This window comes from Bufo gargarizans, chromosome 6 (genome assembly GCF_014858855.1).
Source record: "Bufo gargarizans isolate SCDJY-AF-19 chromosome 6, ASM1485885v1, whole genome shotgun sequence".
In the NCBI taxonomy this organism is placed as follows: Eukaryota; Metazoa; Chordata; class Amphibia; order Anura; family Bufonidae; genus Bufo; species Bufo gargarizans.
Window position 1 is genome coordinate 348,331,763 of NC_058085.1, and position 17,249 is coordinate 348,349,011.

The following is a 17,249-nucleotide window of genomic DNA, read 5'->3' on the forward strand; positions in this document are numbered from 1 at the left end:
TCCTGGGAGCCAGCCAGAAGGCTGAGACACTGCCACCACATGTACACAAACAACACGTTGCCGCAGACAACCGCAAGTGACGTGAAAATGTCACAGTGCACACACACATATACCCCGTGCACACAAAATGACAAAGTGCACACATACAAAGACAGGTTGCCTGGTACAACCGCATGTACTTGACAGCAAGCTGCTTAGCAACAGCTCAGGCTGCTATACTGCCAAATACATTATGTTGCAAGCGGCAACCACAGGTGAGGCAACATACTTCAGCCCTCACCTGTGATTGACAACAAGACCAGACCGCAGGCAACTGCATGCGGTTCCAGGAGTCATGGCCATGACCATGGTCATGACACAATCGATTTCTGAGAAAATGATGGTCTTCTTTGATATACTCATGACCTCTTTCCCATTGGAAAAATTTGCCCTTGATCCAATATGGCAGCTTTCAATATGGAAGCCATGTTCTGGACATAGCCTTAAAGCTAGGCCTCCTCACCCATTACTTTCTGGGGTATTCAGATATTTCATTTTCCATTTCTTTTCAGAAATAAAAGGGTTTCCTGAAACTTTTGACTCATCCTTTATATTCATATGGAGCATTTCCACCTGTAGGCATCCATAACAATACATCTGTGATAGGCCTGGTAGTCTCCAGCAGGCTCCAGCCTATCACCATCAATGAACGGCTTCCCAAATCTCAGCAAGGGAAAGTTGTTTGGGCCCCAGAAGCTCAACACTTCATAGGAGAGTCGCCTCACAGTACTTCCTGAGGGACCATTGCATGTAAAGATATTGGATTTTACTGTATAGGCAAAGCTTTATATGAATCTGCAGGGAATATGTATATAGAAGAAAAGGAAACATATTTGAGCAGCAGATGAAGAGGCTAATTTATACGACACCACCAAATGACTTAAAGGACAACAAAGGAAGGTGTGAATGAGATAGAAAACTGCTAAATTCTGTGCAAAATACTACATGCAAATCATAGTGTGAGAACTATCGTCTCATTAGAGCTTGTTAGGCTCATTATTTAAAGTTGTGTTGGAGAATTCCAGCTGTCAATGTGAGACATCATGGAGAGAAGGACCGCATACAGCAGGTCACCTCAATATATTGAAAAGGCGTGGCACTCTTGTCTGCTGGTGTATAGGTGCGTGTTGTTGTGGCCTCCCAGCCTAAATCTAATGGAAGATTGAGACAACAGCACTCTATTTAGATGCAGATTAATAGTTTTATTCGTAAGGCAACTTTCACAACAAAGTGACATTTCGGTCAAAACATGACTTTTTTCAAACACTAGTTGCCAGAAGGACAGATGACACGAAGAAAGTCTATGGGAATGGCAGGCTGAAGAATGGTGTATACACACCTCGCAGCTTACACCGAGGTGTGTATACACCATTCTTCAGCCTGCCATTCCCATAGACTTTCTTCGTGTCATCTGTCCTTCTGGCAACTACTGTTTGAAAAAGGTCATGTTTTGACCGAAATGTCACTTTGTTGTGAAAGTTGCCTTATGAATAAAACTATTAATCTGCCTCTAAATATAGTGCTGTTGTCTTAATCTACCATTACAGCAGGTCACCTGTCACGGATGTACCGAGACATACGGACGTCCCTGCAACAGTGAGTGGTAGGAGATCTGTGAGACTGGCAACAAGTGGTTTGATCTGACAGGTTTTCCTTGTGGATTAATAGGTGTCTGTGTTGTTTCTGGTAATAGCCACACCCCTTGCCTCCAGGTGTTGCTTATGTGGTCATTTAACCTTCCTTATTTATAGTTGCTTCTCCTACTATGCTGTGCGGTTTATAGCTTCTGTGCCTGTGGATCGTTTGTGGTTGGATCTCGGCTGAGTTCCTGGTGCTTCCATAGTCTCTTTGTAAAGTCTTTCCTTTCCCTTTTGTATTTTGTTTTGGGTTCTGTGTGTTGCATTTCCCTATTGTTTGTATTAGGCCTGAATTAGACTGCTGTTCATCCTTCCTTTTGGAGAAACAGGTAGTCTTGTCCCTTCCATTAGTACCAGGGTCCTATAGGGCTAGATAGGACTCCTAGGTATTCCTGCGTATGAACTCACCTAACTTTTGGGTCTGTTCATACTGGTAGTCAGTCAGGATTTTGGTGAGGGTTTTCTATAGGAGGTGTCCATCTTCCTACCCTAGTTTTGAGGCCTGATTCCCTGTTTCACTCTTATACTCTGTGTGGTGTTTCCCTCCCACACCGAAGTGTGACATCACCATCTTGGAGGACAGTCAGTATGCCTTGGTATGCTTGAAGGGAAAAAAGAGAACATCTACAAGTTTTCAATGATGAGGTCAGAACTTTGAAGACTCTGTGTACTTTCTTTGTAAGGGTCATTCCATGGGTCAGTAATGTGCACTACCATGTGTCTCCGATATTGTACAATTTTGTGAAAAGCCACAACAAATCTGGTTCTTACTCCAGAGGCATCACCCTGAATCAAATATTTTCAGTTATTTTCCATTCCCTTTAATGTTTCCTCCAGAGAAACTATTGGACACAAAGACTTCTTTCCTGTGCCCATGTTTATTTCATCCACTGTTGGAGCTGACAAAAAACACGCTCGGCTCCTCTCCCTCATCTAGCCTAAAGGGATAAAATGTGAACAACAACCTGGAGGTTGGAAATTCTCTGGCCACCCGGCAGAGCAGCTCCTGTGATCCTGACAACTCACATTTCAGATACGTCCACAAGGTTTTTTTGGTTAATGAAAAACATGAGACTGAGAAACTGAAGCAAACAACAAGGATACAATGTCATATCTATCTATCTATCTATCTATCTATCTATCCAGGCTTGGACTGGCCCACAGGGGAACAGGGGAATCCTCCTAGTCTCCCACCCCCTGCACAAGTAGCACATAACACATTAGATTTACTTCACTACATACATATATTCAATGTACAGCACCTCAACCAGCATATGTTTATATAAAAAACTTTTTAGATTATTTATTATATTTGAATGTATCTGTACGGTGGGCCCTCAAAATACATTTTACTGGTGGGCCCTAGGTACCCCAGTCCGACACTGTATCTATCTATCTATCTATCTATCTATCTAATATTTATTGTCTACTTATCTATCTATCTCAAGCAAAAATCTGGCAGCACTACATCCAACTTGAACAAAAAAGGGTGCACGTCCGAAGGGACTAGATTATTGTGCAATACACAAAGTAGCAAAAAGGCAGCACTCCAAAATCAGTAAAAAAATAAAAGAATGCTTTTATTCACCCATGTGGATACGCAACGTTTCAGCTCAACACTAGAGCTTTTCTCAAGCAGTTATACATGTGAACAGATCAGATATATTTATATACACAAAGTGCGTGTGCAATAAATCATGAATCAATATACATAATTAAACTGCGCCACTATGTTGGTGAAATGCTGCCTCCTGCTAAGACGTTCCATATCAGCTGGTGGTGCTGGTTGTTGTAGCGTGCTGATAAAACTTTTCCACATTTCGGCCATGCTAACCCTGCCATCTGAGGTGCTGGTGGTGCTGGTCGTGCCCCAGCTGCGTTGGCGACCTCTTCCTCCTCATCTGACTTTGCCTTGTGCTTCCACTGTGCCCCCGCTCTCAGGTGGGAATGCCACCAGCAGCGCGTCTACCAGCGTGCGCTTGTACTTGCGCATCTTCCAATCACGCTCCAGTGACGGAAGTAAGGACGGTACGTTGTCCTTGTAACAGGGATTCAGCAGCGTGGCCACCCAGTAATCAGCACAAGTTAGAATGTGGGCAACTCGACGGTCATTGCGGAGACACAGCTCATGTGTGCCAGGCTGCCCAGGGGCAATGACAAGCTGTCCTCTGTTGGAGGTGTATCGTCTGTGTCCTCTGTATCCCTCCAGCCACGCACCAGTGATGCCCATGAGCTGGTTTGGGTGCCACCCTTCTGTAAACACGGTTCCTCTTCCTCCATCTACTCCTCCTCATCCTCCACTATCTCATCCTCCAGAACTGTGCTCTGGCTGGACATTGTGTACCTCCTGGCCTATGTTGGTGCAGGAACCCACCCTTGGAGCCACTTGTGAATGACTGGCCTGAAACCCTTGTAAATGATCCCTCTTCCTTCTCCTGTTTCACATCCTCTACCATCATCGCCCGAAGTGTTTTTTCAAGGAGGCATAGAAGTGGAATAGTAACTCTGAGAATGGCGTCATAGGCACTGGCCATGTTGGTGGAGTACTCAAAACAGCGCAACAAGGCACACAGGTCTCGCATGAAGGCCCAGTCATTGGTGGTGAAGTGGTGCTGTTCCGCAGTGCGACTGACCCGTGCGTGCTGCAACTGAAACTCCACTATCGCCTGCTGCTGCTCTCACAGTCTGGCCAGCATGTGCAAGGTGGAGTTCCACCTTGTCGGCATGTCGAATATGAGGTGGTGAGCAGGAAGGCCGAAGTTATGCTGCAGTACTGACAGGCGAGCAGCAGCAGGGTCAGAACGCCAAAAGCGCGCCCAGATGGACTGCACTTTCTGCAGCAGCTCCGACATATTGGGGTAATTTTTCAGGAATTTCTGCACCACCAAATTCAGCACATGCGCCAGGCAAGGGATGTGCATCAAACCGGCTAGGCCCAGAGCTGCAACGAGATTTCGCCCATTATTACACACCACCAGGCTGGCCTTGAGGCTCACTGACACCAACCACTCATCGGTCTGTTGTTCGAAGCCCGTCCACAGCTCCTGCGCGTTGTGGGGTTTGTCCGCCAAACAGATAAGTTTCAAAACTGCCTGCTGTCATTTACCCCTGGCTGTGCTGAAGTTGGTGGTGAAGGTGTTACGCTGACTGGATGAGGAGCTGGTAGAGGATGAGGAAGCAGAGTAGGAGGAGGAAGCAACAGGAAGCAAAGAGAAACGCACTGCAATCCTCTGTGGTGGATGGACATGAGCCAAACTGCTATCCGCCTCAGGCTCAGCCGCCACTACATTTACCCAGTGTGCTACTAGGGAGATATAACGTCCCTGACCGTGCTTACTGGTCCACATATCTGTAGTCAGGTGGACCTTGCCACAGTTGGCGTTGCCCAGTGCACACCTGATTTTGTCCCCCACTTGGTTGTGCAGGGAGGGGATGGCTTGCCTGGAAAAGTAGTGGCGGCTGGGCACGACGTACTGCGGGACAGCCACCGCCATCTTCTTAAAACTTTTCTTAAAACTGTCCGTGTCCACCAGACAGAATGACAGCATTTTAAAGGCAAGAAATTTGGAAATGCTGGCATTCAGGGCCAGGGATCGCGGGTGGGTAGGGGGGGTACTTCCTATTTCGCTCCAGTGCTTGGGAGATAGACAGCTGAACGCTTCCATGGTACATTGTGGAGATGCTTGGTGACCGAGGTGGTGGCGTTGCTGGCACATCCTCTGTTTGCGGGGTGGCAGGTGGGACTGTCACTCCAGAGGGGGGTGAAGAGGCCGAGACTGCAGCAGAAGAGGAAGCAGGAGGAGCCAGAGACCTTTCTTGGTTTTTGAGGTGTCTACTCAACTGCAGCTCATGCTTTGCACTTAGATGCCTGGTCATGCAGGTTGTGCTCAGGTTTAGAATGTTTATGCCTCGCTTCAGGCTCTGATTGCACAGCGTGCTAACCACTTGTGTCTTGTCGTCAGCACATTGTCTGAAGAACTGCCACGCCAGGGAACTCCTTGGAGCTGGCTTTAGTGTGCTCGGTTCCTTGATGCGGTGGGCAGTAGCAGGCCTACTGTCTAGGGGACGGCCGCTCTGCTTTTGCAACCTGCTCCCTCTTTTTCTGTGCTGGTGGCCCTGTGCGACCACCTCTTCCTCCGAACTACACAGGTCACTCGCAAGACCTTGATTCCATGTGGGGTGGAGGACCTCATCGTCCTCTACATAATCTTCTACACAGTCTTTACCCCTGCCCTTTTTGTTGGTCTGCACACTGCAGAAAGTCACAGCAGTTGGCACCTGTGTTTCGCCATCATCTGAGACGTGCTGCGGTGGTCCTCCCATGTACTCATCCTGAAACATATGTGGTTGGGCATCGGTGCACTCAATTTCTTCCACTTCTGGGGCAGGGCTATGTGGATGGCCCTGTGAAACACTGCTAGCAGAGTCATCAAAAAGCAGAAGAGACTGCTGCATGACTTGGGGTTTAGACTGCTTGGCTGATTTGCAAAGGGGTGAGGTGAAATACTGATGAACATCGGCTGCAGGTGCCAACTCTGATCTTTCAGCAAGGGACTGGGTGGGAGACAATGTGAAGGCACTGGAGGCACTGTTAGCCACCCAATCTACCATATCCTGTACTTGTTCTGGTCTCACCATTCGTAGTGCAGCATTTGGGACAACCAAATAACGCTGCAGGTTCTGTTGCCTACTCGCACCCGAGGAAGGTGTTTCACTTGTGCGTGTAGCTGGCACTGATCGACCACATCCTCCAGCAACACCAGCAGCACCACGACCAGGGCCACGTCCCTTATTTAACGCTCTCATCATTCTTTGCGTTCACCCACTAAACTAACAGATGTTTTATGTCAAGCGACAATGTTACCGCCAATAGTCAACAATTAAGTTCACTGACAGTAAGGCTGTGCCGGTGTCATAAAGAGAAAAAATTTCTTGAGGTCACACAACAGCGAATCTAATACAATTACTTCACGGTCACAAAAAATTTGAATTTGTCAATCAACAATATAACAGCAGTATTTAACGGTTTTATTGGACTGTCAGAAATGCAGCACAGGCGCAAATGTACTATCTAGCACAAAAAGTGAGTTTTTTTCAAACGACAATATAACAGCAGTATTTAACGGTTTCATTGGACTGTCAGAAATGCAGCGCAGGCTGAAAAGGTACTTTATAGAAAAAAATATATGATTTTTTCACCCACAATGAAACAGATGGATTTACTGATTTTATTTCACTATCAGATTTGCAGTGCAGGACGTAAAAGTACTTTATGGGGAAAAAAAGATGATTTCTTTCACCCACAATTAAACAGATGGATTGAACAGATTTTCTTTCACTATCAGATTTGCAGTGCAGGGCGCAAATGTACTTTTTAGCAAAAAAATTATAATTTCTCCCCCCAGAATCTAACAGATGGATTTACTGAATTGATTACACTCACATATGCAGCACAGGGGTACTTTACAGAAAATAAAATTGAATATGTCACCCCCTGGGTCCCTGAACTCACAGACGGATTACCTATATTATTTTCCCTTCCCCTGTCACATATGCAGTCAAAAAATCGTAAAGTTCTGTACGAACCCGAACTTTACAGTTGTTTTTTTTTCAACCCTAATCATAATGTATTCATACAATTGTGCACATAATCATCATATCCCTATACATAATACAGTGAGTACACCAAATCACATGAATAAAAGCATTTTCTTCATTTTTTGTTGATTTTGGGGTGCTGCCTTTTTACTACTCTATCTATCTATCTATCTATCTATCTATCTACAGATGTAGCCAAGCTAAAATTGACTCCGATAACACATGGCACAGATTTATCTTGGTTACCTTGGGACAAAACCAATGACTCAAATGAAAAGTTATCTTTTTCTTGCCATTCTTTACTTAACGCGTTAACCAGCAAGTTCAGCTCGGCTGCATCTGTATCTATCCATCTAATATCTACCAGTATTTGTCTATTTCATATCTATGTATCTACCTATCTACAGAATTGTTCACACTATAAGACGCACCCATGTTTTAAATAAAGTAAAAACAAATTAGTATCAATTGCTACAACTGTTTAATAAACAGGACTTCACATTTCATTGGAATATATAACATACTGTATTTCCCCATCCAGAATAAGACAAATAATCATGAAGCTCTGAAGGCCCCCAATATGATAACCACACCATCCCCTCCTCCTATTGAACTTAACATACCCAAATATGATAACCGTCCACACCTACTCTTAAACAAAAGTGTAAGACCCCAGAGTAAGCCCTATTTTACACCACACCAGACTCCCTACTCAAAGTAAAAAACACTTACGAACAAGCCCTTTCCTACTGCACCTACAAAACCCTCTCGAAGCAAATACGAACACAGAAAGCAGGAACGAAACAGAACCATACCCCACAAATGAGATGCGCAAGCCAACACTTTGTCCAAATCGACATGAAAATGAGCATCTATGGGGGCATCCAATAGAAACACTAAATAGGGGCACTTTGTTCTGGCACACATAAGGGGGCATTTCTTGCAATGGCATACATTATGGAGGGTGCTATGGGTACAATGGCTCTACTAGGGACAATAAGAGGGAGCATTTTTTGTACTGGTACACAGAAGAGAACATTTTTGTACTGGCACCCATTATAAGCGGTATTTTTTTGTACTAGCGCACACTATAAAGGGATATTTTTTTGTACTGGTGTACATTATATTGTGGTATTTTTTCTACTTGCACACATTATAAGGATAATTATTAATACTGGAGGACTATGGAGAACATGATTACTAGTATGGGCACAATGGGGGCATTATTACCATTGGGACACTGTTAACACTAAGTGCACTCTGGCAGATAATTATTTCTATTAGTGGGACTTTGGGGAGCACTGTGGGGGGCACCTTGGCACAGTATCAGCGTGTGAGGGACATTATTTGCTGGGTGAAGTTATTTTAGGGCACTGTGTGGCAAGAATTGAAGGGGGACTGTTTCTGCAGTATATTGTTGGGGAGCACAGCGAGCACAGTATTGGGGGTGGCAGGATGATGGAAAAGTAGTAAACTAAAGATGTCTGTTTGTCAAACTCTGCAGAGACAAAAGATAGCTGAAGGGAATCATCATGGTGGTCTGGTATGCATGGAGAAGATGAGGAAAGACAAAGTCTACATCGTAGGTGTGCGCCGTGACACTTGTGCCATGCTTGGGGTTGCTGGTGGCAACGTGTTGCTGTTATGGCATGTGGTGGCAGTGCCTCGGCTTTGGCTGTGTGCGCCGTGACATGGTTGCCATGCATGCTGTTGCCGGTTGCAACGTGTTGCTGTTTTGGCATGTGGTGGCAGTGTCTCGGCTTTGGCTGTGTGCGCCGTGACATGGTTTCCACACATGCTGTTGCCGGTGGCAATGTGGTGGCTGGTGTGTGCACTTCCCCTTTAAGTTGTAGCCTTCCCCTGTCTGGTGCTGTAAGGGTTACCTCACTTATTGGGTGTGGTCGCTTTGGGCTATTTAGCTTCTGCTGGATGCCTGTAGCTCCAGGATTGGTGTGTGCTGGTGGTTCACTGCTCCTGGCTTTACCATCTGTCCAGTGAGGGCCACCCTTGTGGTCATCAAGGTCTTCCCAGTTTCTGTGTGTTTCCTCCTTGCCTTCCTTCCCCTCCTGGTGTGTTGTTTATGGTGTGGGTTTGAGTTGGAGGTTTGTTGTACGTCTTGTTTGTTGTTGCATGTCTGGTATGTTGTTGGTGTTTGTCCCTGCATGTGTGCAAGACGCTTCCCTTTGTGTGTGTTACCTCGGCGAGGGAGCTGGTTTCCCGGAGGGGTGAACCATAAGCCTGTATGCAGCGCTGCTTGGGGCTGCCATGCACTGTGTGAGCATGGAGGGCTCTGGCAGAGTTGGTATGCCGGATTCCTGTGTGGTAGTTTGCACTGTGACCTGCTGAGTGTTCGGGCTCCTGTACTTATGCACGGGTTCCAGTTGTGGAGGCTTCGACAGGTAAGTAAGTAGTCTTGTTGTTCTTACCTGCCGATCCTCTAGCTGTGTATGGGCTTCCCTTTTCCCAATGGCTGCTAGGCCATTTGAGACTCCTGTTCATCCATGTCTGAGAAGAACAGGTCATCTCTCCCCTGCTCCTATGTGAGGGATTATCAGGACGACCAGGGGCGTAGCTATAGGGGGTGCAGAGGTAGCAGTCGCTACCGGGCCCAAGAGCCTGAGGGGGCCCAAAGACCCTTGTGCTGCATAAGAAGACACACAAAGCACTGAGGGAAGGGGGGCCCAAGCCTAACTCTTGCACCAGGGCCCATGAGCCTTTAGCTACGCCCCTGAGGGTGACTCAGGGCCATAGGTATCCTAGTATGAGCCGTCCTACCATCCAGGTCCGCTCATACGGTGAGGAGTTAGGGACACTATAGGAGGTGACCTGCTCCCTGATTCCGGCGTCCTGACCTAACTGCTTCCCCTTTATCCCTTTACATTGTACGGTGGGGGGTTTTCCACACTCCCCACCGTGACAATAGAAGACGTCAGTGGATGTAAGAGGTATGGGTCGCTGTATTACCCTGTATGTTTTGTAGCATTGTATGTAATGTTTTCCAAGTATGTCTTTAACAGAAGGGCTGCAGGGAAGGGGTTAGGTTGAGAGTTTTGCATGGGGGGGGGGGCGCTGTCGCAATTTTTGCCTCAGGCAGCAGAAAGGCTAGGTGCACACTTGCCTCTTGCCACAAAGCTCTAAGGGAAGGGGGCACAAGTTGAATTCTTACACCAGGGCCCATGAGCCTTTAGCTACGCCCCTGCATATGGTCATGGGGCCACACATGCATATTCATACAATGAGCTGTATACATAGAAGTCTATGCCTATACAATCACCAGGTGGCTTGATGACATTGGTAATGCTTTACAAACTTTTGCTGCCTATCATAGCTTTTTAATACAGAGGTCAGAGACGCCATCTGAAATATTTGGCCCCCATTCATTCAATTGGTCAGGGCCCACTGAGCTCCTCACATCTCCCTTCATCCATCTGGTAACCCATTATGCACATTTTGCAGGCAACTAAGGGAGGAGGCTTTGGAGGAGGGACAACACGATCATGGATGCGCTATGCAATTCCGGCAGTCAGCTGACAACTTGGGATTCCTGTCCAGAGGTTGGTATTAATATTGAGACCTCTTCTGATAGCTCAACTAACTCTAAAGAAAATATGAGAAAGGATAGTCTGAAGCAGAAGCCATCAGGAAACTGTACAGTTTAGAATCCACATTCCATTGGTCTGATAAAATGTAGCAAAAAGTATAAAAACTATAAAAAATTATGTTGAGAGAAGTAAAGCATTCAAGGCTGAATTGGCTAGAAGTTTAGGAAAAGGGTGACTGCAGGGAGAGTGCAGGGAGACTTATGCTGTGTCAGTTTTATTTATTTATTCCTACATTTACTTATTCCTACATCATCCATAAATGTAATTCAATACCAATAAGTCCTAAGCCTTTTTTATTCCAGTGCCAGCGTGCCAACCAATACCATCCAGTCTGCACCCTTTAGGAGGGCCAGGTCTTAATGATGACCATCCTCATATTTTGCTGGCTTTACTTCTCCGAATTATCCTTCAAAGTCTCCATGTCCTCGAAAAGTTAGCAAGTTGCAGAGAGAGAATGAGCTGGATGTTCCTAATGACATATTCTCATCGATATTAGATGATGTGGAAAAGGAGGAAAAGCAGATGGCAGAAGAAGGGCTCCCACCTATAGAGCAGGAGAGCGCTGGGGTTAGAGAAGTGGGTATGCCAGCATATTGTGCCCCCACCTAACCAGCCGAACCCCATACCAGCAACAGCCCCTGTTTAAAGGTGCCACGTGGTCGATAACAACAGTGTGGTCTTCGTTATTAAATGAAAGGCATCTTCGGGCTAATTGGCCGGGCGGTTCTTCACCGGACCATGGTCGAAACCTGCCCAGGCCGCAGCACGGCCGCTCTGTGTGGTCATAACAAAAAGGCATAGTGGCCTGGGTATACCTGATTTAGCAATTCATGATGAATTAATTTGTTACAAATCTAATTTCTTGGCTAACTTCGGTGAAGTTGCCAAATAGAATTTTTCAAAACTTCGCTCATCTCTTAATACAAAGTAACACAAAAGAAAAATGAAAAATAATGCACAAAGGATGGTGTACCAGATTCCAACCACCTAAAAGAAAAATGTAAAAAAATAAAAAGGTAGCAAATAAAAGGGGAGTGATTTTATTAGGCATTTCACATGCAGGACACTACAGAGTTAAATGTACACTGCAGAACTGTAATTCTCTAGGACATGAAGTTCTGAACATAAAGTACTGCAACCCCTGAAGCTGCAAAGCCCTATAGTCCAGATCAATCATAGCACGACTGAGGAGATTTAACTGCATCATTTATACCCGGCTCAAGTTTTAGAATTCCTCATAGAATCTATTACATGAAAGGTGTTTAAGCGATTTGTATTTCTGTCACTGTCAGGCATAGTCTTGGAGCCACAGTAAATACATAAGGATATACAGTCTGCGTCAAAGAAAACAATAAAACATTATGGCGGCTCTGATCATTGGCCAGCGGAGGTGAAGCTTTAGAGGGTGTAGAGGTAGTAGCTGTACCTGGACCAAAATGCTCCTCTGCCACATAAGTAGCCACCGGAATTATACATGGCAGGTGGGAGAGGGGGCTGTCCAGAAGCCTCCAGTTACAGCTCTGCTGAGCAGCAATGGTTAAAGCATACCTACCCTTTCAACACATTCTGCGTTAATCAGTAGCACAGTGTGTGTAAATGAGGAATAACACTTTTATCTGGCAATTTTTAGCAGTTTCCTCTGTGCAAAGTGAATGTGTAGTTTGCAGTTGTCTCAGACATGGTGGGTGGAGACTAGCAGCCATCCACTGCACATAGAAAGTAGAGGAGAAGCTTCTTCCTAACCTTCTCTTCACTCAGAAGCAGCCCCTGAGTCAAGGACGACATTAGAGAGAAGTATTTGATCTGTGTAGTTTGGAAATTTAACACTTTTGCTGAGATAAATCTACTGTGTAACTGTACAGTGTCTTCTCTCTGTCATTTCTGCCTCACTCATGCTGCTGCTCACTCCTCCCCCTCTCAATAGACTTGTATTGACATGGGTAATTTGATCCTCCTGTGGAGGTTCTCCATCACCAGATGGAATTTGAACCATATTTATAAGTGAAAAACAATTAGCAAGGAAGTGGGGGAGAGGTAAACAGCTGATAACATGGGAACTAGATACTTCTCTCTCTAATAAAACATGTTACAAAGTTTATTGTGATCACCTGTACTATTTATATTTATATTCATTTGTGTGAATATTTATATAAAGTTGTGTGAAAATATAGTAACTCTTTAAAGAGGACCTTTCATGGGTCCAGACATTATGAAATAACTAGCAGGTTATGTAGGGCATAGTGCAGGGATGTAATATCGCTTACTAGTTTGTCTGGGTCCAATCACAGCAGAGAGCGTCACAGCCAGGGAGAAGGTGATGCTCTCCACTGCGTTTGGACCGTGCTACAGCCAGGGAGAAGGAGACGCCCATTGAGAAACAGGACAGTCTCCTCCTCCCTGTACCGATGCTACTCATTAGCATACCAGGCGGGAAAAGTGAATGGGTGGCACAGCGGGCAAACGGAGCGGCACCCAGACAAACTAGTAAGCAATATTACATCTCTGCACTATGCCCTACATAACCTGCTAGTTATTTCAGAATGCCTGGACCCATGAAAGGTCCTCTTTAAGATAAAATGCTCTAGAAGCCCTCTCTCTCTTTTCCTTCAGTTGGGAAGCTGACAGCTCCTTATCTCTGCTCTCTGACATTATAAACACCCATTATAGCTCAGTCATTATCTTACTGATAAAAATGTGGGTTAAATAAGTGTTTATGACCTCTTAGGCTACTTTCACACTAGCGTTTTGGGTTTCCGTTTCTGAGATCCGTTCAGGGCTCTCACAAGCGGTCCAAAACGGATCAGTTTGGCTCTAATGCATTCTGAATGGAAAAGGATCCACTCAGAATGCATCAGCTTGCCTCCGTTCAGTGACCATTCCTCTCTGGAGGCTGCTTGCAGCGTTTTGCTGTGCCTGACACAATCTGGCACAATAGAAATTGGATCCGTCCCCCATTGACTTTCATCCATCATGGCTATAGAAGACATAATACAACTGGATCCGTTCATGACGGATGCATGCGGTTGTATTATTGTAATGAAAACGTTTTTGCAGATCCATGATGGATCCGCAAAAAACGCTAATGTGAAAGTAGTTCATGTTTATTAGATGACCGACACAAAGTGAAAGCACCAGTCAGACAGTTAGAAAAACAGTTAACCCTTTGTGACAGAACGGCTCAATATTTTTAATAAAGGACAATTGAAAATATGATTTGAATCCAAAAATACGTAAAAAGCAATCATAAATAAAAATTGCCTCCGAAGGTGTACAAACCTTTAACATTAAAATTAATCCTTATATATAGCAGGAAAGAAGGGCAGGCAGAGTAGGTAGCTGTCCAGGGAATCGTTAACGGAGAGGAGCTCAATTTATGGAGTTAGAAAAATACTAAACTCTTCCATTCAATTTATTTGTGCAAACACTTGAAAGCGGTGTCCAAGCAGTCAGGGTCTTCAGTGTAATAAATGATCACTGAACTTCAGGAACAGAGGGTGGGGGAGCGGATTCTTAAAGGGTTTCTGTCATCAGAAAAACCGTTATGAAGCTAGCTGACATTAGCGATGTGCTAATGTCAGCAGAACATAACTGTATGACTAATATCTCCGTGCCTGCCGCCATTCACGCTAAATAATGACTTTTATCATATGCAAATGAGCCTCTAGGTGCTAGTGGGGCATTGCTGCAGCATATAGAGGCTCAGTCCTCTCACCGTTTGGCACGCCCTTGTAAAGGTGATTGACATCCTCGGTCTCTTTCTTGCCCCACAAATCCCGCACCTGCGCTGTCCATTTTAGTATTAGGCACAGGCGCAGTGAGTGAAGGATGGCACCAGTCAAGCTACTGTATGTTATTCTCAGTATGCATTAGTAATTAGATTTCTTAAAGGCTACTGTATTTACACCTTTTGGGCAATGAATTTATTCATTTTGGGCTAAAAATTATTTTTTCAATTGGTCTTTATTAAAAAATATTCAGTCTGTCTAGCTGTTTCAATCATACTTGCACTTTGCGCTGGTCATCTAATAAACCTTATCTCTAATTTACCAAAAGGCCATAAACAATTATTTGAGCCACATTTTTAGCAGTAAGATAAGAATTGAGCTAAAATGGGTGTTTAGAAAGTCAGAAATCAGAGATAAGGTGCCGCCAGCTGAGCTGCCTGATGAAACACAGTAAAAATTCAGAACCTGGTACTGAAGAATCTCAAGGCTGCACAGGGAAAGAGGTTCAACATTTTTAATAACAAACAAAGAATACTTTTTTTTTTAGCTCGACATGAGTACAATGCAACAATAGAAAAATGCCCCCAAAGATGTACATAGCCTTTAAACATAAATTTTGGCAGGTTTGACACAATCAGGTTTTAGGATCTGTGTAGCACCCTCAACTGCATCAACATCACATCATTCTAGTGAACCAAACTAAAATCCTCATTAAATTGCCAAGGGTGGTGGAGGTCACAGAGCAGCCATAATATGAATCAGGTATTAGATAAATAACCTAATAAATATCCTGTTAACTTTCAAGACCACCCTTCAACATTATATCACTACTTACATAAGAAGGGGATGGTGGCATGTACCTGGATATAACTCTCACAGGCAGTACAACTACCTCCAATTTTAACCTATTTTTTACAGTCACGGGTGACTCTACATACAGCATGTCCGCCCTTACCTGTATACTTATTAACACCGGCTTCAGCTGCCACATTTGAGAGCACAATTATTCCTTTAGCTATGTCACTTGCAACCTCGTCCAGCTCAATTAAGGCATGGGGGCCCACTTTGCGGTCTGCATAGTTTGCAATATAGATGGAGTATCTGCCAGTGCCCTAGAAGGAAAAGCAGAAAATGAATCAGAACATATTACACACATTCATATGATGAACATATCAAGTCAAAAATCATGGGAGCTAAAGGAACAAAAAAAATGAGTATATGATAAACAGTCAAAGGAATATTACTATCGTGAGAGCACTGCTTTTAAGGAAGGGCCACCGCTTACTCTTTGATTTATTTTCAATGTTAAGTATCGTCAGGAGATGTATCATCAAGGTATAGGAAAATAATCATCTTTTCAGAGCTGAAAAGAGTTATGCTGAGTTTGGGGTAATTTAGTCAATTCAGAAATTTCATGTAAAAGGCTGTGTAACTGATGTCAGGACCTATACAGAAAACCTGTGCTTCCCCTGTCCACTAATAGAGAAAACCCATGAGTCCTGCTTCCCCTGTCCACTAATAGAGCCTACTATAAGACGCTGACTGTAGCTATACTGCTCCTTTAAGAATATATCATACACAGTAAACCACACACTTTTCTTAAATGACATGGCTGCTGCTACAAGGTAAGTGCGTGTTCCAGGGAAATTGCTTCTCTCAGTGTGTCGTTTTATTCACATGTAAATGTGTGGTGTCTGTAGACACTTGCCTTGCCTCTCAACCAAATCATCAACTAAAGAAGAATACGTGAGGTTTGGTTTTTCAGACTCACCATTTTCTTCTATATACATGTACAAGTGGTTATGCAAAAAACAAAAAAAACAAACCTACAAAACTTTAAAAAACTTATCTCACTGTTCTCCAACAACATCCTTCCGTTCCTACCACAGTAACTGATCTACCTTTTTGTGGTGAGGCTGGTTGAGTGCACAATAACTATTAGAGAGGGAACACAGGACTCACAGGCTTTCTCTATGAGTGGGTGAGGGAAGCAGGACTCATAGGCTTTCTCTATGGGTGGGTGAGGGAAGCAGGACTCATAGGCTTTCTCTATGAGTGGGCAGGGAAGGAGGACTGACACGTTTTCTCTTAGAGTGGGTGGGGGAAGCAAGGCTCAAAAGCTTTCTCCTGGAGTGGGTGGGGAAGCAGGACTCACAGGCTTTCTCTATGAGTGGGTGGGGGAAGCAGGACTCATAGGCTTTCTCTATGAGTGGGCAGGGAAGGAGGACTGACACGTTTTCTCTTGGAGTGGGTGGGGGAAGCAAGGCTCAAAAGCTTTCTCCTGGAGTGGGTGGAGAAGCAGGACTCACAGGCTTTCTCTATGAGTGGGTGGGGGAAGCAGGACTCACAGGCTTTCTCTATGAGTGGGCAGGGAAGGAGGACTGACACGTTTTCTCTTAGAGTGGGTGGGGGAAGCAAGGCTCAAAAGCTTTCTCCTGGAGTGGGTGGGGAAGCAGGACTCACAGGCTTTCTCTACGAGTGGGTGAGGGAAGCAGGACTCATAGGCTTTCTCTATGAGTGGGCAGGGAAGGAGGACTGACACGTTTTCTCTTGGAGTGGGTGGGGGAAGCAAGGCTCAAAAGCTTTCTCCTGGAGTGGGTGGAGAAGCAGGACTCACAGGCTTTCTCTATGAGTGGGTGGGGGAAGCA

General features: G+C 44.9%; 1 protein-coding gene across 1 annotated transcript in view; it reads right to left on the reverse strand.

Moving 5' to 3' along the window:
* Nucleotides 1–15,932, reverse strand: part of CRTAC1 (cartilage acidic protein 1) — a 256,614-nt gene extending 240,682 nt beyond the window's left edge. Inside the window, exons 1-2 of the mRNA XM_044299707.1 lie at nucleotides 15,846–15,932; nucleotides 15,557–15,713 (exon numbers count right to left, since the gene is read on the reverse strand). Coding sequence (XP_044155642.1) covers nucleotides 15,557–15,713; nucleotides 15,846–15,932 — 244 coding nt within the window. The remainder of the gene's footprint in view (nucleotides 1–15,556; nucleotides 15,714–15,845) is intronic.
* Between the last annotated feature and the right edge of the window lie 1,317 nt (nucleotides 15,933–17,249).